At 38.2% G+C, this 24,786-nt stretch overlaps 1 protein-coding gene across 3 annotated transcripts; it reads right to left on the reverse strand.

The window, feature by feature from the left end:
* Positions 1-1,276: 1,276 nt before the first annotated feature.
* Positions 1,277-23,468, reverse strand: paqr3.L (progestin and adipoQ receptor family member 3 L homeolog). Of its 3 annotated transcripts, XM_018251108.2 has the most exons (9): positions 22,969-23,467; positions 21,300-21,406; positions 19,382-19,590; positions 17,954-18,116; positions 16,877-17,032; positions 6,896-7,093; positions 4,552-4,642; positions 2,831-2,969; positions 1,277-2,243 (listed from the first exon to the last, which is right to left on the reverse strand). In XM_018251108.2, the coding sequence occupies exons 3-9, from the start codon at positions 19,564-19,566 to the stop codon at positions 2,240-2,242; spliced, it is 936 nt and encodes a 311-aa protein (XP_018106597.1). In that variant the 5' UTR covers positions 19,567-19,590; positions 21,300-21,406; positions 22,969-23,467; the 3' UTR covers positions 1,277-2,239.
* Between the last annotated feature and the right edge of the window lie 1,318 nt (positions 23,469-24,786).

Consider the following 24,786-nt stretch of genomic DNA (forward strand, 5'->3'; position numbering starts at 1 on the left):
CTAAGTAATGAAGTTACAAACAATGAGAAAAAAAAAGTTATTCTTAGACAGGATGCAGAAGTTTGTAAGGGGCAGTACATTTTACTTTAAACGCAATTAAAACAATTTTATGGTATGGCTAGATCTTTAATTCTGCTCATTTGCACTAAATAATTTCATCACCAATTCATTTATAGATTAATATGCACTAATGTTTTTTATGTATACTGTCACTTAAAGGCACCCATACTTAGTTGAGCTTGATGATGCAATCTGCTCCAAAAATTCACTGGTGGCACAGATATTGGACCGGTTATCCAGAATGCTTGGGACCTGGGGTTTTTGTTGATTGTCCCAGTCGGAAAATTTTGATACACCTGAACATCGGCCATTGTTATTGCTGAATTGTCAGATAGAATTCTATTGTTTCTACCTGTATATCTGACGATTCAGCTCTACACATGTGTATTGAAATTAATGATCTTTCTTGGAAAGACCCTTTCCAGGAAAGATTGCAATTGTTACATCTATGGCCACCTTAAGGGAGCTAGCACACGGGCAGATTCCCCGAACCTGCTATAATGAGAAAACGCCAGCGCCAATGCATTTGCGGCGCTTCGATTTACGAAGTCGCCCGAAGTTTCCTCATGCACTGGCGTTCTCTCATTATAGCAGGAGGAAGGTAGTTCGGGGGGATTGCCGCCCCGCAGAAGAGGCGATTAGTTGCCAGGCAACTAAATCTCCCCGAATCTGCCCGTGTGCTAGCTCCCTAAATCTACTAGAAAATCATGTAAATATTAAATAAACCCAATAAGTTGGTTTTGCTTCCAATAAGGATTAATTATATTTTAGTTTGGATTAAGTACAAGGTATTGTTTTATTATTACAGAGAAAAAGGAAATAATTTTTAAAAATTTTGATTATTTGGATAAAATGGAGTCTATGGGAGACGGCCATTCGGTAATTCGGAGCCTTCTGGATAATGGGTTTCTGGATAATGGATCCCATACCTGTATATACACCTTTGGGGAATGTCAGAGGCTTGTTTGTCTTGAGGAACGTTCACTTGAGGGACTGAAACTTCGACTGACTAGACATTTATTTATTTTACAATTTATTTCTTATTCTTATAAAGTCCCATGAGCTCCTTTTATCATTGGCTATTCACTCACCAGGCCATCATCTATTATCTACACAGTGTACACTGTAAGTCTATAATTAAGTTATAGGTTAGGCTGGACTATTCAGTATCAGAACAATTGCTTGCTCAATTAATACTTTTTTTTGTAATTTTAACTTAACACCATAAAGGCCTCATTTATAAAGCACACTATTTTATGCAGTTTGGCTATAGTTTCTACCCACTTTTAGGCATAACTTTTATTTGAAACATTTCCTTTTTATCTGTAATCATAAAACAGCACCCTGTACTTGATGGTAATTAAGCTACATGATTCCATATTGGTGGCAAAACAATACTATTGAGTTTATTTTATGTTTAAATGTACTTTAGCAGACTTAAGGTATGGAGATCCAAATTACGGAAAGATCCTATATCCAGAAAACATCAGGTCCCAAGCATTCTGTATAACAGGTCACACACCTGTACACAACAAGATATCATACTTCCGTTTTGGTCACGCCTGACCTACTGCCATCCCAATTTAAAATCTGACATTTCTGCAATGTATTTACATTTAAGTTTAGATGTAGAGTTTGGGTTTCTGAGACATAAAATGTTCTCCATCCAAGATTTCAGCTCGTTATTAATAAGAGATGGAAGCATGGGTTTCAGGGGATGCTGAGTATTTACAATACCTCATGTTCCATCTGTAAACATTCACAGTTATAATAGCATGAAAGCACTGCATGCATATTATAGCAGATAACAAATGTACCTTGGCACAAAGTTTGTAAGTATAAAAGGAATGCTTGACCATAGTAGTCTGCAAAAGATCACATATTTAGTCGGTCAGTTTAATACTATTCTGTCAACGTAAATACAATTCTTCCCTGAACGCAGCAATTGCACATTCTTTCCAATCCAAAGATGATAGTCACAGGTGTAGCACCATGTTTCAATTTCCTTTTAAAGCATGTCCCAGGAAACGTGACCTTTTTTGTGTTTATACTTATCCTCGGCATCTTTAAACATGTTTCCCGCGAGAATGATGCATGGTGTCCCAAACACATCAAATATATCCCATTTTGTTTTAAAGATGCTCATTTAATGTGTTTTATTGCTCAGCATACATGTCCCTCAGCTGGAAGAAGCATGACAGAAAAGGTTAACTCCATTAATTACAATGTGAATTTTAGGGACAAATGTAGATTGCTTTGCAATTTTCTCTTGCTGTTTTCTTTGAAACTATTTCTTTCAACTGAAAGCAACAATTTCTTAGATGATCTTCAATATGAATATGTAACTTATGGTCTGGATATGGTTCTTTATACAACCACATTTAGTGTTTTTTTTTATTAACATAGGGACTGGCAAGACCAGTTTGGGCAGATTCATTATATTACAATAAATGGTCAAACTGTCCCTGTATTGTTTAAAGGGCCAGGGTCAATGCAGACAATTTATCTTTCTGTCTTCAAAAGACACAGTTCCTTTGACCATGCTCCATAAGGTTATTACATTTTAGTACAAACAGAGAAAATTACCTTCTTGTTTGGGAGTCAAAGAAACTATTTTTGTCATCACCTCCTAATTCCAAAACCTGTTTCACACCACTCTTCAGTATGCAAGAGTGGGCTAACTAGCAAATAATTTTTTAAGGTTTAAACAGGGAACATTGGCTTAGGTTAATGTTTGAGGCAAATATTGTTTTTTTTTAGCGTCACTCACAAGGTTTCTGAATGCGTCGGGCAGGGCTGGCTATGTCTGTATTGCATGATGTACACTGTAGACTGATGCCACCAATACAACATTACAACTGCAAGTATATGCCACAGTTGATGGCTTGATCCAAGGTAGTTCAGTTGCCCTGTAAGAAAAATTGCATGTAACATTATCTTTAGGAAAGAAATACAATACAACAGGTTAAGGCTATTGTCAGACAGGTTGCTTTTCAGTCATCTGGAAAGTGGAGTTGTGGAAGGTGAAGTCAGGACTCCTCAGCAAGCTAAAATGCAGCAGGCTGAAAAGCCCCCTGTCTGATATTAGTCTAAGAGCAAATTTATTGTGGTAGCAGGCTTGGCAATTTGACATGGGCTATATTAAGCTGCATTTAAATGTGCAAAAAGGGTTGTTATAGTGAGATCAGGAACTCTTATGCTTACTCACTCTTATCCACTAAGCTTTAAACAAAAACTAAGTGCTGTATACACCATAATGCCCCTCAAAGGTTGCTATAATGAGATCACAAACTGATCTACATTCTGATTTAACTTTTTCAAGTTTCATGGAATTCCCTATAACCAAAACTTAAGTGTTGAATACATTATAAGGCCCCTAGAAATGCACCCTCCCTTCCAAACTGCACTATTAACAGTCCTCAATGAAGCCCTGTTTCCCCTGTACTGGATTATGAATGGCACAATAACCAGGTTTGATGGCTTGAAGTGCCACGAAAAGTTCTGCCACACTGTAATGTATCTTACAACTGTAACAATGTAGCTGCTAAAAACAGGTACTTGCAAACATATGCAAGTGGTGTGTTGTGATCAATAGCTGGACAGTTCCCCTTCACTTGTATACCTAAATTAGACCACTTTGCAGGGTAACTCTCTGGTATGTTTTTTACCCACTGCAATCTAATTATCATGGCTACTCTAATATTTAAATTTATTAGGAGGAAAATAGTTATTAGTGTAGAAGTGAGCAGTACTGTACCACTTAAATAAAATACAAAAAACAATGACTAAAGAATATGTAAAAGGCTATGCAGTGGCAGTATTACATACAGACAGGGCCACCAATGGGGGTAATAGGGTACTCTTGTGTGGAACCCTGGTACGTTGCAAAAGTTACGCAATTTGTGTAAGTTCCATATGAAGTTACAGCGAAATGTATGCAATTTACAAAACTTCCGCAAAAACTACATTTAATTGCCTAGAAACTTAAGTAAGTTATGTAGAAGCTCAAGTAACTTATGGATGAGCAATCAAAATGCAGGGAGAGGCTTGACAGGGTCAAACTCCACTGACCACCAATGAACTGACTGACTTATTAACAAGATCAATGGACCCCTAAATGTATGCAACTTATGGAAAAATCTACATAACTTGCATATCAAGCAATGACAGCATAGAGCAGTGTTACAAGGGCAGGAAGGTATATAGAGGTTACACTTAGGGCAAATGAACGGACTGACCTATTAGCACATTAATTAATAGAACTTTATATATGAACTGATTAGCAGCTGTTTACATTTTAATGTATTTACTGAATTATATACGCATCTTCTACATTAACTTTTCAGCAGGGGATTTATATGGGGGCCCCATATACTGTAAATAACTTGTACGGAGCCCCAAAGTTTCTGATGTCAGCCATGCACACAGATGTGGCTAATTTTTTATTGGTAAGCTGTATTCTAGTAATCATGCTAGAGAAACTCTTTTTACCTGGAAAATATCTTTCTGGCACTTTTGAAATGTAGAACAGAAAAGCAACAGCTGCAATTATGTACATGACAATTACTCGTGGAGCAAATTCCTGTAATAAAATTAAAAAAGAAAAAGAAAAGAAAGAAAAAAGGGCTTGAATCACAAATCATGTGCATGCTATCAAATATTGTGTGTATCAGATTCTGAGTAATCATTTGATGCAGAAATGCAAAACAATGTGTCAATAAGTCAGTACAATAAGACCATCCACGTACAGTCATATGAAAAAATTTGGGAACCCCTCTCAATTCTTTGGAGTTTTGTTTATCATTGGCTGAGCTTTCAAAGTAGCAACTTCCTTTTAATATATAACATGCCTTATGGAAACAGTAGTATTTCAGCAGTGACAAAGTTTATTGGACTAACAGAAAATTTGCAATATGCATCATTACAAAATTAGGCGCATAAATTTGGGCACCCCAACAGATATATTACATCAATATTTAGTTGAGCTTCCTTTTGCAAATAAAACATGCTGTAGACGCAGCCTATAGCTTTTGACGAGTGTCTGGATCCTGGATGGTGGTATTCTGGATCCTGGATGGCGGTATTCTGGATCCTGGATGGCGGTATTCTGGATCCTGGATGGCGGTATTGATCCATACAAAATCTCTCCAGATCAGTTAAAATTTGATGGCTGTCGAACATGGACAGGCTGCTTCAAATCATTCCATAGATTTTACTTGATATTCAAGTTGGGGGACTGAGTAATGTATGTAATAATGTTCAGAGAAATATGTTTGCAGTGTACGGTTTTAGTTTATTGTTATTGACATATAGGCTTGTCCCTAGTGAACTATGGTAGCATTGCACAATATCAAACTGGGCTCCAAGAAAATGATATTCTGCCCATATGTCTGTAATTAAAGATTATTGTACATGGGGTGTTTTAACTGCTGCCGTTATCCAGAAAAAGTATTCTGTATACTCCAGTTGCCACAATGCCTTGCACACTTGCTATTTTCTTTCTTCACAGTTCTGTTAATTTCAGAACATTCAAAGAGTTGAGAATAAGAGTCTCGGCTGGAGGAGAGCTGCCTACCGCCATGAGCAGTCAGGGAATGGAGAGGACGGAATTGTATTTCTATTGCTGTTTCATTTACAAATAGCTTTGTTATCATAAAAATGTATATATTAAAGATGATTATTATTGCATTTTCAATTATTTGGGTGGTGATTTTTAATATTCAGCCAAAATAAATACTAAGGCTTAGTTTTAACTGACCACGTGCAAAACAATTTGAAAACGAAATTTTTTGAGCAACTGAAATACATTTTATTGTACACATATGAATTAGGATTCAGCTGCTGTATATTTATGGAGAATTTACGAAGTTGCCATTGTGACGTCACATTCTGTTAACATTTGTAGTGTTTTAACCTTGCATAAGGACTTTTCCCAGTAAGTCAGCAATTACATGGGAACTGTGGAAACATGGGTGCAAATAATTATACTGATTAAAACACTATACAGTATAAAATTTAAATACAGCACTAGCATGGTCTGAATGTTTTTTTTTGACACCTTTAAGAACTAGATGATTAGTTATTAATGGCCAAGCAGTAACCTTGCCTAATAAAATAATATTAATAGTTTGGACATTTAAGGGGTTATTTACTAAAACTCTAATTTATCTCACTTTTTTTTATTAACCCAAGCTCAACCAATTTCCCATCCACGATTTTCTTATTTATTAATAAAATAATTCGAAAAAGTTAGGTCTGGAACAGACTCAATAAAATCAAGCGAAAACTTGAATCTTACGAATTGTTATGATTTGACGCACAGATCGCACGATTTTTTTGGATAAAAAAATCCAGCGCAGATCACGTTATCTTCAAATTGTAAAAGGGACATCTACTATTGACTTCCACATGACCTCGGCAGGTTTGAGATGGCAGATTTTTTGACTTTTAGCAGCTTCGGGGTATAATAAATCTCAAAACTCTAGTTGTTTTTTCTCTAAAAATACTCTAAAAAAAGTTTTTGCCCAACAAACCTTGACTAGAAAAAAAATTGACATTTAGTAAGTAACACCTTAATTATTTGACTGTAGCTCATTACTATTGTGGGTTTGTGTGAACTTTCTTTACTTCTAATATGTTTCGTTCTTTACTCCTAATACTTTACCATCCTTAAGGTTCTTTAAATATGACAATAATATGTACTTTAACACCCTATTCTTTTTAACTATGCCACAACATGCAACATAATAAATATTTACATTTTTAACACAACTACTTGATATACATGCATTGAATTTATTGTAGAGCACTACCACTCTTGGGGTCTAATACTTACTTGAACAACTGAAGTTCCAACACCTCCATTTAACCAGATCCAGTGCACTGTAGGAATTATTCCATAGCCAGACACAGAGCAGAATATAACAGAGCGCAGCCTGTGCCATTGTTGGGTGAGGTAGCTGGGGTGAATTTGAGCAAAAAACACAGCCAAAATCATAGCCAGCACAGTGATTAAATACACTTGCCGCCAGTACTGGAAGAAAAAAAAAAAAAAAACGAGACCAATGTTAAAAATATAACATGGGAGACATCGTATCATGGGAGACATCACGCGACGTTTCGTGGGGTCCCCTGCCCCCTTTCTCAAGCGTGTCCCCGTAGTATCTCGCATGGAATAAGAAAAGGACCCGGAAGTCGGTCATCACTATTGATATAGCGAAAGCTACGTGCACGGTCACTCCAACGCAAAGACGCAACAGCGTCAGTGCGTCACAGAAGCGAGCACGCAGACATCCGCTCATTGAAATCGTTCACGCCATATTGGTTATTGGCTATATTCACTCTATATTACCACAGGATTTACATACATGGCAGACATCAATTGGTATAAAACAGAGTACAAGATATTGCAGTCAATACAGGATATGTATCTTATAGTCTCGATGTTATGATCTAATAATTCAGCAGTGATGTTGGACAGGGTACTTAGTCCCCTGATACAAAAAACAAAGTCATATCTTAGGGATACCTCTGATTTTTTGGGGAAACTGGATGCATTAGGGAAGGTCGAGGGTACTATATGGCTCGCGACACTAGATGTCGCCAGCCTAGATACGTCTATACCACACCAACAGGGGTTACAGGCTACAGAATTGCTGCTGGTAAACAGCGGGATATACAATAAAGATGAAATTATTTTCTTTATGGAGATTCTCAAGTTTATCTTACATAGGAATTATTTCTGATTTCAGGAGAAGTTCTATTTGCAGGTGCGGGGGACGGCCATGGGATCCAGTGTCGCCCCGTCATATGCCAACTCATACATGAGTTGGTTTGAGGAGGGGCATGTCTATACTGATGTGCTGTTTGCCAGGCATTGTCTGGCGTGGTGGCGGTACATCGATGATGTGTTCCTCATATGGCGGGGTGACCTGGATTCCCTGTCCGCCTTCCGTGAAGCAATCAACAATGCGAATGATGACATTAAATTTACCATGACAGCGGATCTCCATTCTGTAAATTTTCTTGATGTCCAGATAATTCGTTCCCAGGATAGATTTTTGACCAGAATGTTTTCTAAACCCACTGACAGGAATCAATTGTTGACTTTTGACAGCTTTCACCCCCCAGCAGTCAAAAAATCTATTCCTATCAGTCAATTTACAAGGGTCTGTAGGATCACTAATGACCCGACCTGGGTTGATCACGACCTTGTAACCATGAGAAATAAATTGGTTCACAGGGGCTACCCACCAGATAGACTAGATTCCACAATGGATAAGGTAAAAATTGAATCAGGACGGGTCAGACAAAAAGTGGACAATTGAGATAAACGGTTAACTTTTGTGGGGCAATATCACTCTCGGAGTGAAAAGTTTAGACCAATTTTATGTTAACACTGGCATTTGTTGAAAGATGCGTATCCAACAGTGACTGAGTTCAAACAACCACCTATGATGTCTTTTAAAAAAGGTTCCACCGTAGGTAAGAGGTTAGTACGTACAGATATGCGACCACCACAACGGCAATATACATTTTTGGGTCCCCCTAGGGAGGGCATGTTCCGTTGTAAGGGTTGTGCACAATGTCGCTTTGTACTTACAGGGGATTCATTTTGTAGCATGGTAACAAACAGAACGTATAAGATCAGGGGCCATCATTCTTGTGAGACGAGCTACGTAGTGTATATGTTGGTATGTCCATGCAATTTAGTTTACATAGGGGAAACGACTCAGAGAATTAGGGATAGATTTTCCCAACACAGATCCACCGTGAATACGAAAAATTCTGTCTTACCAGTTTCAAAACACTGTTTAGAGAAGGGCCATAGTGCAGAAGATTTGAGGTTTAGAGTGATACAGCATGTACCGCAACCAAGGAGGGGAGGCGACAGAGTTATGTTGTTAAAAAGAACTGAGGTACAATGGATTCATCGCTTGAAGTCATTGAGTCCGAATGGGTTAAATAGGGACTTTGACTTACATTTATTCATTTGATATGAGGGCTTATTTACCCGCTTAGTGACCATAACAACAGGTGATTAACTGATTATGTGGCTGTCAAGCTGCAAAGTCTATAACATCGAGACTATAAGATACATATCCTGTATTGACTGCAATATCTTGTACTCTGTTTTATACCAATTGATGTCTGCCATGTATGTAAATCCTGTGGTAATATAGAGTGAATATAGCCAATAACCAATATGGCGTGAACGATTTCAATGAGCGGATGTCTGCGTGCTCGCTTCTGTGACGCACTGACGCTGTTGCGTCGGAGTGACCGTGCACGTAGCTTTCGCTATATCAATAGTGATGACCGACTTCCGGGTCCTTTTCTTATTCCATGCGAGATACTACGGGGACACGCTTGAATCTAAGGGAGTGCATTACGATATGGTTGGACTGTTTGTATATATATATATATATATATATATATATATATATATATATATATATATATATATATATATATATATATATATATATATATATATATATATATATATATAAATCCACTAAAAGAGATCCGCACTCACAGGTCTTAAAAGATTATATAAAAGTTTTATTATTTAAATGCGAGACTTTTAGTCTCGCATTTAAATAATAAAACTTTTACATAATCTTTTAAGACCTGTGAGTGCGGATCTCTTTTAGTGGATTTAAATTGAAATTTTTTGATACTGCACCCAGGCAATCTGGACAATTTATCGAGAGTGCTGGCTACCTCGTGGACTATATATATATATCTATCTATCTATTTTTTTTTTTTTATTAATTTATTTATTTTTTTGATATAAAAATACATTCACATTTGATATGCGTTCAGATATAAAAATAAGAAAAGGATGTTATAACTAACTATAGGGCTTATTTACAAATGCAAGTGGAAAGTGAATTTTCCGACATATATTGGTATGTTTTTTTTTACCCATAATAGTGATTTTCCTCTACTTCCAGAATAATTGTAGCTACGCTCTGAGTTGCACCTGATTCATTAGAAATGCCAAAAAGCTTTTTTTTTTTAAACGTTTATTTATTGATCAAGTACACAACCATGCAAATTTTTACAGAGGTTATAATGCAGGTTTTTGTTTACAAGGCATCATGCTGGTAACTTTTCCTAACATTCTCAACCTTGTTCCACCCAGAAAATACATAGGGGCAGATTTATCAAAGGTCGAGGTGAATTTTCTAATCAAAAAAAGTTCGAATTTCGAGCTATTTTTGTGTTTCCTAGCGCGTCTTACATTAGTCCATAGGTACGAGCCAGTCTATTGGGTGGTCGGGTAAGTTTTGTTTTCTGTTTGTGTAGGATTCGTTTTGTAGTGGGTTTCCTAGGTGAAGATGCTGTGCAAGGGCATGTCTTAGTTGTAGGTAGTGGAACGGCATTTTATTTGGGAGTTTATCCTTTAATTGCTGGAATGTAAGTAGAGTATTGTCCATATAAATATCACCAACATACTTGAGATTATATTGCACCCAGACCCAGAGATCTGGTACTGTAAGAAGTTGCCCGAGATCTGCATTATACCATAGCAGGGTGTGTGGGGATATACCCTGCGTGTTTTTCCCTATTCTGGCACTGGTCTGTTTCCACGCCTTTATTACATTTTCCATCATTGGGGTATAATTAACAATTTTAACAACATTAGCGTGTTTTTCTATAAACGAGATTCCTCAGCCCTTCTAAAGAGCCCACAATTTGAGCTTCCAGCAGGATTACGGGGTCCTCTGGGTAGGGTTCCAGCCACCATCTCAGAGGTATTAGTTGGGAGGCTAAAAATAGCCCTGCATGTCTGGTGCTGCCAGCCCTCCTGTATTTGACCCTTACTGGTCCAGGGGACCAATAAAGTTTGGTGAGCAGGCTTCGGAGTTGCTGGAAAAAAGTGGAAGGGGATCCAAGTAGGTGATTGTCTAAATAATAAAAGAAACTTTGGGAGGAACTTCATTTTAAATAAATTGTAAAGTGGAAGTTTAAGCCATCTGTCCACTGCTTTTTGGAATTGAGCCATTAAGGGGTTAATAATTAGCTCCTTGTATTTCTATAGTTGTGGGTGTATGCAGATACCTAGGTATTTATAATACTATTTTTACAATAGTGCTAACCTGGGTTATTGGAAGAGTGGGGCAAATAACTTGGGATCAAGGGGCATTAAGGAGGATTTGAACCAGTTGATCCTAAGGCCTAAGTACAGAGTGTGGTTATTATTAGCTGGAGAGCTTGTTGAAGCGAACGGCCTGGATCGTGCAGACTAAGTAGAGCATTGTTGGCGAACAGGAAGATTTTTTCCCTAAGTCGCCCCAGTTAAAAGCCGCAGACCTCATCACTGGCTCAGATTAAGCATGCCAAGGGTTCCATGGCTAGGGCACACAGACCTGGGACAGAGGGCATCCTTAGCGGTTGCCTCTAGATAGGGTTATAGAGGGAGATATATCTAAATTTGACATGATTCTGGCCATAGGTTTGTTGTATAAAGCTTGTAGCCAGGTTAGTTTTTCTGGAACCGGAACACTCTTAGAGTTTCCCAAAGATATATCCACTCAACAGAATCCAATGACTTCTCATTATCTAGTGAGTTAATGGCTCTAGTGACTGGGTTGTCATGAGTAATTGTTAGATTCGTATAGAGTCTTCTGATGTTCAATTTGGCTGCTTTATGATGTATAAATCCTACTTGGTCTGAAGATACTATTGAGGTAATAACATGGTTGAGACGTCTTGCTAGAACTTTGGCTAATATTTTATAGTCTGAATTGATGAGCGAGATGGGTCTATATGAGGCATGGGATAGGGGGTTTTAATAGTAGAACTATGGAGGCTTCTCTAAACGAGGGGGGCAGTTGAGCCGTGTTCAAAGTTTAGTTAAAGATGTTTGTGAGGTGCTAACATTGTGGCATATGTGACATACCAAAAATTGGTGATTCCATCCGGGCCTGGAGTTTTACCCGAGGGCAAAGAGGTAATGACATCTAGGACCTCCTGCTCCTGAATTGGAGTGTCTAATAGGGTTCTGTGTTCTATGGGCAGGTTAGGGAGGTCTAGCTGCTCCAGGTAGTTTCTAACTTCAGAAGGGGTTTTTTGAAGCTTGGATGTCTATAGAAATCGGAAATATTCTGCGAGACTTTGGTTTATGTCAAGCGGGTTTGTGATTATCTCTCTACCCTCCTGCTCTAGTGCATGTTTAGCCGGTCTGCAGAACTCATCCCTACCAAAAAGTGCCAGCAATTTGTCCCCTTTTTCATACAGTGGATATTTATGGTACAGTTGCCCCTTTTGAGCACACTTCCACTGAGCTTGTGCATATTGTTTCTGTGCTACTACATGATCTTTCCATAAACCATAGTCTACATGGTTTATTCTGCTCATTTGGGTTTTGGATGTATCCAAAACGGATACATCCAAGACAGGTTTCTAGGAATTTTTTGGTGTCCGGCCCTTCGGTTCTCTCAGCTACCTCAAAGGGGTTGTTTTTTAATGCAAATGGTTGTTGCTGGGGCACGGGTTCAATACTTCACAGGGTACAACCCACTCTGGTGGTTCTACTGAATAGGCAAGTAAATATTGCTAGATTGACTACAGGGATGTCTAACACATAGTGGCTACTAGTCCTATAAGTAACTCAACAGATCAAATATACTTCAATCTATACCAGGCAACAAACCAAACGTATAGAAATATGCTGGACAGCACTAACATAGTAGATACTGTTCAGGTAAACTAGGGACAAGATCAATATAATTAAAAAATAAATAAATACAAATTAAATAAAATACCAGTATGATCAAACTTAAATAAATCAGAGAGCAGTGAAGAATTATGTGAATAGTCTAGAATGAAAGACATGCTATAAGCCACATATCCTACATAGCACTCATGCTTACATATACTTACAATTAAAATGTAAACTTATAGTTACACATAACTGTTTTTGGTACATGCCAATAAATATTTAAAATTAAACATTTACATAAACATGTGAAAATTTTTAAATATATTACACTGGTACAGGTACCAATTTAGAGTTATAAAAACAACCCTCAAAAACATTAAAAATTATGTTTATATAAAACAAAAGCCAGAGCCCATTTAGGGTTGTTTAAATTCTTCCATGCAAACATTCAAGTTTTTATAGATAATGTTGTAACTAAAACTCTGGCCATAAACGGAGACACTCCATTCCCTAATCATTTTGCTACTACAGTGGTGTGAAAAACTATTTGCCCCCTTCCTGATTTCTTATTCTTTTGCATGTTTGTCACACTTAAATGTTTCTGCTCATCAAAAACCGTTAACTATTAGTCAAAGATAACATAATTGAACACAAAATGCAGTTTTTAAATGAAAGTTTACGTTATTAAGGGAGAAAAAAAACTCCAAATCTACATGGGCCTGTGTGAAAAAGTGATTGCCCCCCTTGTTAAAAAATAACAACTGTGGTTTATCACACCTGAGTTCAATTTCAAAGGTTATAAAGCCATTTCTAAAGCTTTGGGACTCCAGCGAACCACAGTGAGAGCCATTATCCACAAATGACAAAAACATGGAACAGTGGTGAACCTTCCCAGGAGTGGCTGGCCGACCAAAATTACCCCAAGAGCGCAGAGACAACTCATCCGAGAGGCCACAAAAGACCCCAGGACAACATCTAAAGAACTATAAAGGTTATCAAAAAAAGTATCTCCAAATTTGCACTCGGTATTTAGTCTATAATAATTTATTAATTAATTAATTTGTTCTCAAGGCTCCTGCTTCAGAATTCAAACCTCATACAGATTTACAAATTGATAATCTTTAATTCACACATACAAAAACACCTTTGGCAGTAAAATTTAAAATTTGATCAGTAATAACAAAGTATTAATCAAATATCATCAATTAGAATTCATGGATAGTAAATCAGTAGTATAAGCATGTTATTGACTTGATTGAGATAATTAATGAGTATCCCAAAAAAAAACAAAAAACGAAAAAAAGTCCAGCAAAGAGTTCAAATATCCTGTTAAAAGAATTTTCAAGGAGAATGTTAAGTTATTAGTATCATTACTTTTCCAGTATGTGGCTGTAAAGTGTCAGGTACCTCCCCTGACTGCAAAAGATTTTTTTGAAACCAAGTCCACTTGCAACAAAGTATAGCGACTTGCAACAGAGTGTAGCAGTAACTGCTGTTTGTTGAAACAGTGTCCAATATTATTTCTTTAAAGTTCCCAATGAAACGAAAGGTGCAATGCCTGTAACCCTTTCGGGTAACCAGACACTAATGCTATTGCGGGTATACGTTACCGCGTTTTAACCAACCGCGCCGTTTAAATGCTGCTATAGGCCACCTCAGGACAAAAGCAACACGCGCCACATCTCACTTCCAATCCGTCCCGCAGGGCGTCCGCATGCCCACCGACAGAGCTCCTCCAAGCTACAATCGCTAGGGTTCGCGGTCGCTCCAAGCAGTCTCTCCTCAATTGCCGATTGGCGTGTAGCTTTTCAAGGAGAAGGTCAATCCTCCCCTGCTAATGGTTCCCATAATCAGCGCCTTTAAAGTACTCACAGATGACTCCAATCGGCAATTGAGGAGAGACTGCTTGGAGCGACCGCGAACCCTAGCGATTGTAGCTTGGAGGAGCTCTGTCGGTGGGCATGCGGACGCCCTGCGGGACGGATTGGAAGTGAGATGCGGCGCGTGTTGCTTTTGTCCTGAGGTGGCCTATAGCAGCATTTAAACGGCGCGGTTGGTGGTGCCATTTACCGAGTGATCTTTACTGCAATAAAACGCGGTAACGTATACCCGCAATAGCATTAGTGTCTGGTTACCCGAAAGGGTTACAGGCATTGCACCTTTCGTTTCATTGGGAACTTTAAAGAAATAATATCGGACACTGTTTCAACAAACAGCAGTTACTGCTACACTCTGTTGCAAGTCGCTATACTTTGTTGCAAGTGGACTTAGTTTCAAAAAAATCTTTTGCAGTCAGGGGAGGTACCGGACACTTTACAGCCACATACTGGAAAAGTAATGATACTAATAACTTAACATTCTCCTTGAAAATTCTTTTAACAGGATATTTGAACTCTTTGCTGGACTTTTTTTCGTTTTTTTGTTTTTTTTTTGGGATACTCATTAATTATCTCAATCAAGTCAATAACATGCTTATACTACTGATTTACTATCCATGAATTCTAATTGATGATATTTGATTAATACTTTGTTATTACTGATCAAATTTTAAATTTTACTGCCAAAGGTGTTTTTGTATGTGTGAATTAAAGATTATCAATTTGTAAATCTGTATGAGGTTTGAATTCTGAAGCAGGAGCCTTGAGAACAAATTAATTAATTAATAAATTATTATAGACTAAATACCGAGTGCAAATTTGGAGATACTTTTTTTGATAACCTTTATAGTTTCGTATATTCTTTATCTCCTGCACCACCTTAATTTTTGAGGTTGAGTAAGTCGAAACAATGAATTAGAGAGTGCAGTACCATACATTATATTTGTTATAAATCAACATCTAAAGAACTGCAGGCCTCACTTGCCTCAATTAAGGTCAGTGTTCACGACTCCACCATAAGAAAGAGACTGGGCAAAAACGGCCTGCATGGCAGATTTCCAAGGCGCAAACCACTTTTAAGCAAAAAGAACATTAAGGCTCGTCTCAATTTTGCTAAAAAACATCTCAATGATTGGCAAGACTTTTGGGAAAATACCTTGTGGACCGACGAGACAAAAGTTGAACTTTTTGGAAGGTGCGCGTCCCGTTACATCTGGCGTAAAAGTAACACAGCATTTCAGAAAAAGAACATCATACCAACAGTAAAATATGGTGGTGGTAGTGTGATGGTCTGGGGTTGTTTTGCTGCTTCAGGACCTGGAAGAATTGCTGTGATAGATGGAACCATGAATTCTACTGTCTACCAAAAAATCCTGAAGGAGAATGTCCGGCCATCTGTTCGTCAACTCAAGCTGAAGCGATCTTGGGTGCTGCAGCAGGACAATGACCCAAAACACACCAGCAAATCCACCTCTGAATGGCTGAAGAAAAACAAAATGAAGACTTTGGAGTGGCCTAGTCAAAGTCCTGACCTGAATCCTATTGAGATGTTGTGGCATGACCTTAAAAAGGTTCATGCTAGAAAACCCTCAAATAAAGCTGAATTACAACAATTCTGCAAAGATGAGTGGGCCAAAATTCCTCCAGAGCGCTGTAAAAGACACATTGCAAGTTATCGCAAACGCTTGATTGCAGTTATTGCTGCTAAGGGTGGCCCAACCAGTTATTAGGTTCAGGGGGCAATTACTTTTTCACACAGGTTTGGATTTCTTTTCTCCCTAAATAATAAAAACCCTCATTTAAAAACTGCATTTTGTGTTTACTTGTGTTATCTTTGACTATCTTTGACTAATAGTTAAATGTGTTTGATGATCAGAAACATTTTGTGTGACAAACATGCAAAAGAATAAGAAATCCAGAAGGGGGCAAATAGTTTTTCACACCACTGTATCCCTTAAAGCGTGTTTTTGAAGTACAGCTTAATTTAGCTGCAGTTGGCAAAGAATATTCGACCAGGACACACAGAAGCCAGCAGTTCAAATGCCCCCATCGCTCATTATTTTTAATATGGAAATTCACTCATGTAAATTATGTGGACCTCCGCTCCCAACAGTTTTCATTAGCAAAATAAATAATGCTCAAGTTCTTATAAACACAAACTGAAGCCTTGCCTGTGGCACTAAGAACAAAAGATGATAGCTTCCCCGATTAAAGGTCAAAAAATGAATGCTTTTCTTTCACTGACCATACAAAAAAAGATACTTACATTGTTACAGTAGAAGGCATAAAACACTCCAGAGACATAGCAGCCCAAGATGCCAATTGAAATCCCTGCATAATCTAATGCCATCCAGCGACGGCTTGTTTTCTCCGACCGATGACAGCAGAAGAGATGATAGCCCACTGAACACAGCATGCAGACCTGAGGAAGAATACAGAATATTAGAAAATAGTGTAGCTGAGAAAATGCAACAAAAGCCTAAGATAACTACCAATGCTTATATTAACTTACTAATAAATTGTTTTCTGATTAAATAATTTAAAATTCATATTCACAGATGAAATCAAAGAAACAGAATGCTATGAGCTGTTTTTATCATATATATATATGCTAAACAATAACTCCTTAAAAATGCCTGCATTTATTAGATAATTCATTAAAAAGTTATGGGCCTAGTTACTACATTTGTATAGAATTTCACTGGTGAATTTAAATGCAGTGATAAAAACACACATCACCTTTTTGCCTATATCACAAAAAGAGAATACTAGCAGGCTAGAAATTGGTTTCATTGTTTTGTGTTGCTCAATTGGCCTACTGTACACACACTGAAACCTATTAAAGCACATTTTTATTATCTAAAAGTGGCAACTAATAATTTCCCTGTGTGCTATAGGCCTTTACAGGACAGCTACAATCACTGGGAATATGGCCAAACTAGAATGATTTGCCATTGAGCAATTCCCTTAAATATACTTATAGCTAGTTCAAAAACATAAAAATTGTGGCAACATTAATGCCACATGCAACACTTTTTAAAAAAGTTGATGCTCGTTGGCAACTGGAATACCAAACAGGATCATTAAGCCCCCAAAATCAACGAGTAGTGAGTTAAAATTGATGTAATGCAAGTCATAAGGAGCTTAACGATTGGGACAGGCTCTTTTCCGCAAAGTAGGGTAAAAAAAAAAAAAAAGAGCCTTGAAAACCCTGCATAGCATTACTTTTTTAACCATAGTAGCTTCTTAGTAAAAAAAAATCACTAAATAGATCAGCTAGTCATGTTTTAAGTTTGCTTTAGTAATTAGGTTACGAAGAACTTGTGCTGCTATATAAGCTTACCTGAAAACAAAAGAGGCAAATGGAGCAGATAACAAAGTCTTCCCTGGATGCATTTGCAGATGGCAACACTGATATCATATCATACACACCTAAAATGAAGAAAAGAAGAAAGCCCAGCAGGTGGCTCCAAATATTTATTGTTTCGTTGGACAAAATGAAGAGGCTGAAAGAGAATTAAGAAAATAAATGAGGACAATGCTATGGAAACAGGCACTTCAACTACCGACTGTAAATGCAAGAATATACTCCTCTAAAGGAAAAGGTAATTGGAGCTTCGCATATTTGTTCTTGAAATACACAATGATGTACTCCGGAGCAAATGGCCACATAAAGAGATTCCATTACATGATATTTTCAGGCACACAATAATGTTTGATATTAAGAACTGAATTGATAGCAAAAGTTTAGAGATTTGCTCAATTCTGTTTGTTTTGTCTCAGTCAAGCTTTCTTACCTGTTCTGTCTCCTAGATAAATATATTGCCTGCCTCTTTACCAAATCACGCACTCTCAGGTAAAGCAGTATACATCTTGCCATGAACCTTGAGAGAATATTATCGGATTCCAAGAGCATATTAAGAAGTCACCATAACATTATCAAAGAAACTGTAGATTTATCCCCCTTAACAACTTCAATAATTTACACCTTATTTTAAAGGAATAGTTCAGTTTGAAAGTGAAAACTGTGTAAATAGATAGGCTGTGCAAAATAAAAAATGTTTCTAATATAGTTAGTTAGCCAAAAATGTAATGTATAAAGGCTGGAGTGAACAGATGTCTATTAAAACAGCCAGAATCCAACTTCCTGCTTTTGCTATAACTCTGAGCTAGTCAGTGACTTGAAGGGGGGCCACATGGTACATTTCTGTTCAGTGAGTTTGTAATTGACCCTCAGCATTCAGCTCAGATTCAAAAGCAACAGATATGACCCATGTGGCTCCCCCTCAAGTCTCTGATTGGTTACTGCCTGGTAGCCAGGGTAACCAGTCAGTGTAAACCAAGAGAGCTGAAAAGCAGGAAGTAGAGTCCTGACTGACATGTTATATAACAAGTCACTCCAGCCTTTTTACATTACATTTTTGGCTAACTAACTATATTAGAAACATGTTTTATTTTGCACAGCCTATCTATTTACCCAGTTTTTATTTTTACACTGAACAATTCCTTTAAGAAACATGAAGAGTATACCTGTAATCTATTTGGTTCAACATACATGAAACTGGCTGGTGCTTCTGACTATTTTTCTGACTAAATTTTCTTGATCCCTACTTGCCCACTAAGGCACCTAGAAATTTAGCTTGAAAATGTGTTATTTTGTGTTTGTACAGTGAAAAGCCCTATTGTTTCCTGTACATGCTTAAACAGTAGCGCATAGATTTAGGAAGAATACTATTAGGACCAATACAATATTGTTGTATTAACTATTTACCTTTTCAAACATAACTTGGATGGAAGGTAAGCTCTGTAGCCATCAGTAATATATGGATTGTCTTTAAGGAAAACAGGAATCTGTTCATAAGTATAGAGTCTGATACCCCTGGGAAGGAGGACGGGCCAGTACTGATAGCTTCCAAGTTCTATGTAGTGGACACTCTTCAGCAGCTTCTGGTGCATTGTGCTGTTACAGGTGTTTTAAACCTGGAAAAATTATTACAAATAAAAGCATTAAAAAAAATTAAAACCAATATGATTAATAATTAAATAAGGTCTTCTTTCAATAGCTTTAGGTATGAGGCTCTGAAATACAGGCCCCATTTTAACCAAATAAGTCACATTTTTAAAAATGATTTCCATTTCCTCCATAGTAATAAAACAGTACCTTGTACTTGATACCAACTAAGATATAATGAATCCTTATCGGAGGCAGGACAAGCCTATTGGGTTTATTTAATGTTAAAATAATTTATTCATACACTTAGGGGCAGATTTATCAAGGGACGATTTTTGAATTTGGAAAACTTTGAAATTCGAATTCAAAAAGACCAACCAAAATTAAATCAAAGTTTTTTTTGTCCGAATAGGTCAGTTTTCGGTCGAATTCGAATTGTAATAGCCCCTTAAAGTAGAGAGAACCAAATTACGGAAAACCACTTATCTGGAAAACTGAAACAGGTCCCATACCTGTTAATTAATTTTAATAAAAATCCACTGTTAGGGATTTAGAATATTCTAGGCCCTACTTGGTACTTGATGCAAGTACTATCAGGCAGTTTTTATTCTACATGCCCCAATGATCTACCAACAAGTGAGGTAGATGGTTACTGCAGCAATTGAACCAGGGTAAATTAGGGGTGAGGAGGGAAATCATGTGACTTTTTGTCACAAAACAAGGAAGTAAAAAATGTTTTCCCATCCCTAATTTGCATATGCAAATTAGGGTTCGAATTCGGTTCGGCCAAATCTTTCGCAAAGGGTTCGGCGGAATCCAAAATGTGGATTCGGTGCATCCCTACTTCCGATGTTAATAAATATGCTCCACAGTGTCTTTATTACATAACCCCACCTAGGTTTGTCATTCATTTAAAGGAGAAGGAAAGCTACGGAGGCATTTTATTGCCAATAGATTAACTGCAATAGTGCAAGCTAGAATGCTATATTTATTCTGTATAATGTTTTACCATACCTGAGTAAAAAGCTCTAGAAACTCTCTGTTTGTTTAGGATAGGAGCTGCAGTATTAACATGGTGTGACATCACTTCCTGCCTGAGTCTCTCTCTCTCCTTTGGGCTCAGATTACAGTAGAGAAGGGAGGGGGGCGGGGGAAGAGGAGCAAACTGAGCATGCTCTTGCCCAGGGCAATGAGGTTTAAGCTGAAGGCAGGACGTCTGATATAGAAGCCCATGTGTACACAATAGAAGGAAAGAAATGCAGTGTTTCTTTTGACAGGGGACTCAGAGCAGCACTACTTTTGGGGTTTACTGGTATATTTTGATGGACCTTTCTGATAAGGCTTACTTAGTTTTAACCTTTCCTTCTCCTTTAAGTGAAATGATGACAGCACTGTTACTTGCACTTTTCAAGAAAGTGTCAATACCCATCTCCCATTCAATTGAAAGGGAGATTGCAGTGATTTCAGGCGTTTGTCCACCTGCTGAGAATAGAGTGGAGAATATATGCAGTTTGACAATGCTAATCAAGTTTCAAAATCGCTATGGCATGTATTTATTAATATTAAGACTACAGAGGTGGGTAGATAGAGTTAAAATGAAGTTCTCATTTACATTTAGTATGAGGGAATTTTAACTTATACTTTGGGATGCAAAATGGTTACCTCAGCAATTTATATATAGATTTACTCCTAAAAGAAGTAAGCATGTAAATATGAAGTGATGTTTAACATATTATACTTTTTTAATCAGGTGACTGTGGTCCTGAAGACATCAGCATGAAGAAGCAACCAGCAAGCTTCCGTTTGTAGTGGACTCTTAAAGAGATGCTGGGAATTTTAGATCAGCTGCGAATTGGATATAATACAGAATAAATAAATAGTAATTAGTAAGCCATGTTCATTTTCAATAATATAATTATGTCATTGTACTTTGATTAATTTACAACGTATCCCTGTATATAATATAGAAACACAATTCTTGTATCCATATAAATAAGCATTCCTGCTTTACATATTCATATAACCATTCAGGAAAACCCTTAACAACGTCCCCCACATTAAATCTGATTGCTTGCCTTCCTTTCTGAATGCTTCCCTTTACAGCAAAGAACACATCTGCCACCCTCTCAATAATCATTATAATGGTCAATTTATTTTTTCAGTCCACTCAGAAAAACCTGCAACTGCAACCCTGTACTTACAATACTGCTCTCCCCAAGCATCCTAAGTACATATCACAGTATGCTATAGATTTCACCAATTTTGTTCAGTCACCTTCACCTGTGTATAGTGCTCACTCTCCCATCAGGCCACACCAGCAGGCCCACAAACATTTAGACCAGCATAGATTTGGATGGAGCACAAGAGTCGCAGACTCAGCTGCAAAAAGGTTTATTAAATCACAACATGTTTCGGATCACATGGATCACTTGAAAAAGGATCCATGTGATCTGAAACATGTCGTGATTTAATAAACCTTTTTGCAGCTGAGTCTGCGACTCTTGTGCTCCATGCAAATCTATGCTGGTCTAAATATCACAGTATGCACCCACAGCAGCTCTGCCTCTATTACACTATGCACCCACAGCAGCTCTATACATTACACTGCGCACCCACAGCAGCCCTAAGCATTACACTGCGCACCCACAGCAGCCCTAAGCATTACACTGCGCACCCCCAGCAGCCTTAAGGTGGCCATAGACATAGAGATCCCCTCATTTGGCAATATGGCCAAACAAGCGGATCTCTCCCCATTTAGGCGGGCTATATTGGACTGATCCGATCAGTGGGCCCTAGCGGTCCGTTTGAGGGAACGCATAGACACACAGATGCAGCCGTGATCCAAAGGGATTTTTTAACCTGCCCGATCAAGATATCGATCGGGGAAGCCCATAGGTTGGCCCCACACATACAGGCCAATAAACTGTCGATTTTGTCTGTCAGCAGCTTTTATCTGCCCGTGTATGGGGGGTCCATTACACTGCAAGAGCCCGCAGCAGCCCTGTCTAGATAACATTTCAAAATGCAGTGGCATACATAGAAGTTACTGGGTGCCAACAATAGTTTGCCATTAAAAAAATATATACATCCACCATAACTTCTTGAGCACCCAGCAGCAGCAGGGCCTGCCTCCACTATAGTTATACCCTTACTAGAACTGATAAGTTTAAATTGTGGTGGCCTATATACAATATTGTCTAAAATAGCACACTCTATATTCAGGGAGCAGCTAACAGGACATGATATCACATTTCCCTTTCCCAGCAGCCCTGTACATCACACTGCACTACTGTTTCCAGTAGCAGTATACACATTACTATACACTACACACATTACAGTTCACACAAGCGCCCAGGCGTCCTTTCACAACGTTTTCCTCCTGCCGCTCCCCTCATAGCAGCCCTCACCTCCTGTAATCTCTTCCTTGGGTAGTACTCTAGTTTTCAGCATTTCAATTCTCCGGCAGAAACATTCTACCCTAGCTTTCAGGAAGTCATGATGTCACAGCCATGTGACCAAAATGCCATAGGGAGAGCGTGATGTCACATGGGGGCGTTTTCAGCTGATCGCAGAGTCAATGAAAAGAGTTGGTCGTGCCTGTGCTAAGTAGATAGGAGTGCACGATTTCTGTGCTGTAAAGCAATGAATGGCTAGCAAATGGGTTGCTGATGCTTGACGCCAGTTGAGAAATCTAAACGCAGAGAACGGCTATTTTAGTTTTTGTAGCAGTTGTAATACTAGCCATGGAGGTGAGGACGGAAGCAGAGGCACGAATTTATAGGTATAGCACTTCAAATTTAAGTAGGTGTGAGCAAGTTATCAGTTTAGGGCTTCCAGTGGTGGGTGCTTTTAAAGGTGCACAAAAAGTCGCCAAGACAAAAATGTTAAGAAAAAAAGGCAGCACAGGAAAAAACACAGATTGACTTTAATGTATTTGGAGTAGGGATGCACCGAATCCAGGATCCTTTTGCCCGGCCAAACCATATCCAAACCCCAATTTGCATATACAAATTAGGAGCAGGGACTGAAATCACGTGACTTTGTCACAAAACAAGGAAGTAAAAAATGTTTTCCCTACCCACCCCTAATTTGCATATGCAAATTTGGTCCGGTATTCGGCCAAATCTTTTTCGGTTAATTCAGAGTTCGGCTAAATCCAAAAGAGTGAGAAAAAACTTGCATGCATAAAAATTTGTTCTGGTCGAGTTTTTAGGGGTAACAAATCGAATGTTTAGAGGGAGAAAAAAACTTAAATTTTTTGAGATTTATTAATAAGTTGCTAAAAAGACAAATCGGAAAATACTCTTGGCATTAGAAATGCATTATGCTGCACCATATTTGCACTACACTGGCACTACAGGGACTTTGCAATTCCATAATAAAGAGAAGAATCACTTACCTTCTGTGCATTTTTTTTAATTATGGCCAATAATAAGGTAAATTTTCCATTATGAATATATATATATATATATATATATGTGTGTGTGTGTGTGTTGATATTAAAGTAGAACAGCCTAACCTAATCTATTTCTGCCTTTGTGTTCTTGTCTTTTGATCACACCTCTCTCTTTCAAATTCCCTATGGGGGGGGGCTGGGCCAGTCCAAGTGGTAGTGCCAATGATGGTTGGGCGGGGCTAATGCAGGTTGGGGGCAGGCTGGCCAATTCGTTGGGGACAGGCTGGACCAATCGGTTAGAGGAAGGCTGGGCTATGCCAATCACAGTTGGGGGCTGGTTTGGCTGCTAGTTATTGGGGCAGTGGGAGTAAGTAAAGGTTCTCAGCTTTATGTGCTGCTCCAGTGCAGGCCCCCAATAGTCTCAGTACGCTGGGGGCCCTGCCATTACAAATAAGTGTGGCACAGCTAGGCCCCCTTAAGAGCCAAAACCAGCCTGGGTCTCCCCAGTCCCCCCCCTGATGGCAGCCCTGACAATACCTAGGTTTACCCAAATCAAATTAGAGCCAATCTGTTATTTGAAGTCTTATTTCTGGGTTTGTATTCCATCTAAGGATGATTTTTTTAAAGTTTTATTGAACAGACAAGAAAAGGCAAAACACATAGACAATGGTATACAACATGAATAGTTTTTTGTGAGCCACCATGATTTCCATTGACAACCCCAACTATTGCCATTGGGGCTGGTACCAAAGAGGGATACTTTTTACAGGGTGATAGGCTGAAAAAGACCCCAGAATTTATTTTGGAGTACCCTCTTTCCCCCCTACAT

Source organism: Xenopus laevis, chromosome 1L (assembly GCF_017654675.1).
Source record: "Xenopus laevis strain J_2021 chromosome 1L, Xenopus_laevis_v10.1, whole genome shotgun sequence".
NCBI classification, from domain to species: domain Eukaryota; kingdom Metazoa; phylum Chordata; class Amphibia; order Anura; family Pipidae; genus Xenopus; species Xenopus laevis.

What these genes read in the sequence shown, in the direction of transcription:
- paqr3.L (XM_018251118.2), bottom strand. Translation starts at nt 19,566, where the DNA reads ATGCACCAGAAGCTGCTGAAGAGTGTCCACTACATAGAACTTGGAAGC. An exon ending in TCCAAGTTATGTTTGAAAAG is followed by an intron (nt 18,117 to 19,381) that starts GTAAATAGTTAA and finishes ATTCTCTTTCAG; the next exon opens with CCTCTTCATTTTGTCCAACG. An exon ending in GCCAGAAAGATATTTTCCAG is followed by an intron (nt 2,970 to 4,551) that starts GTAAAAAGAGTT and finishes TTTTTCTTACAG; the next exon opens with GGCAACTGAACTACCTTGGA.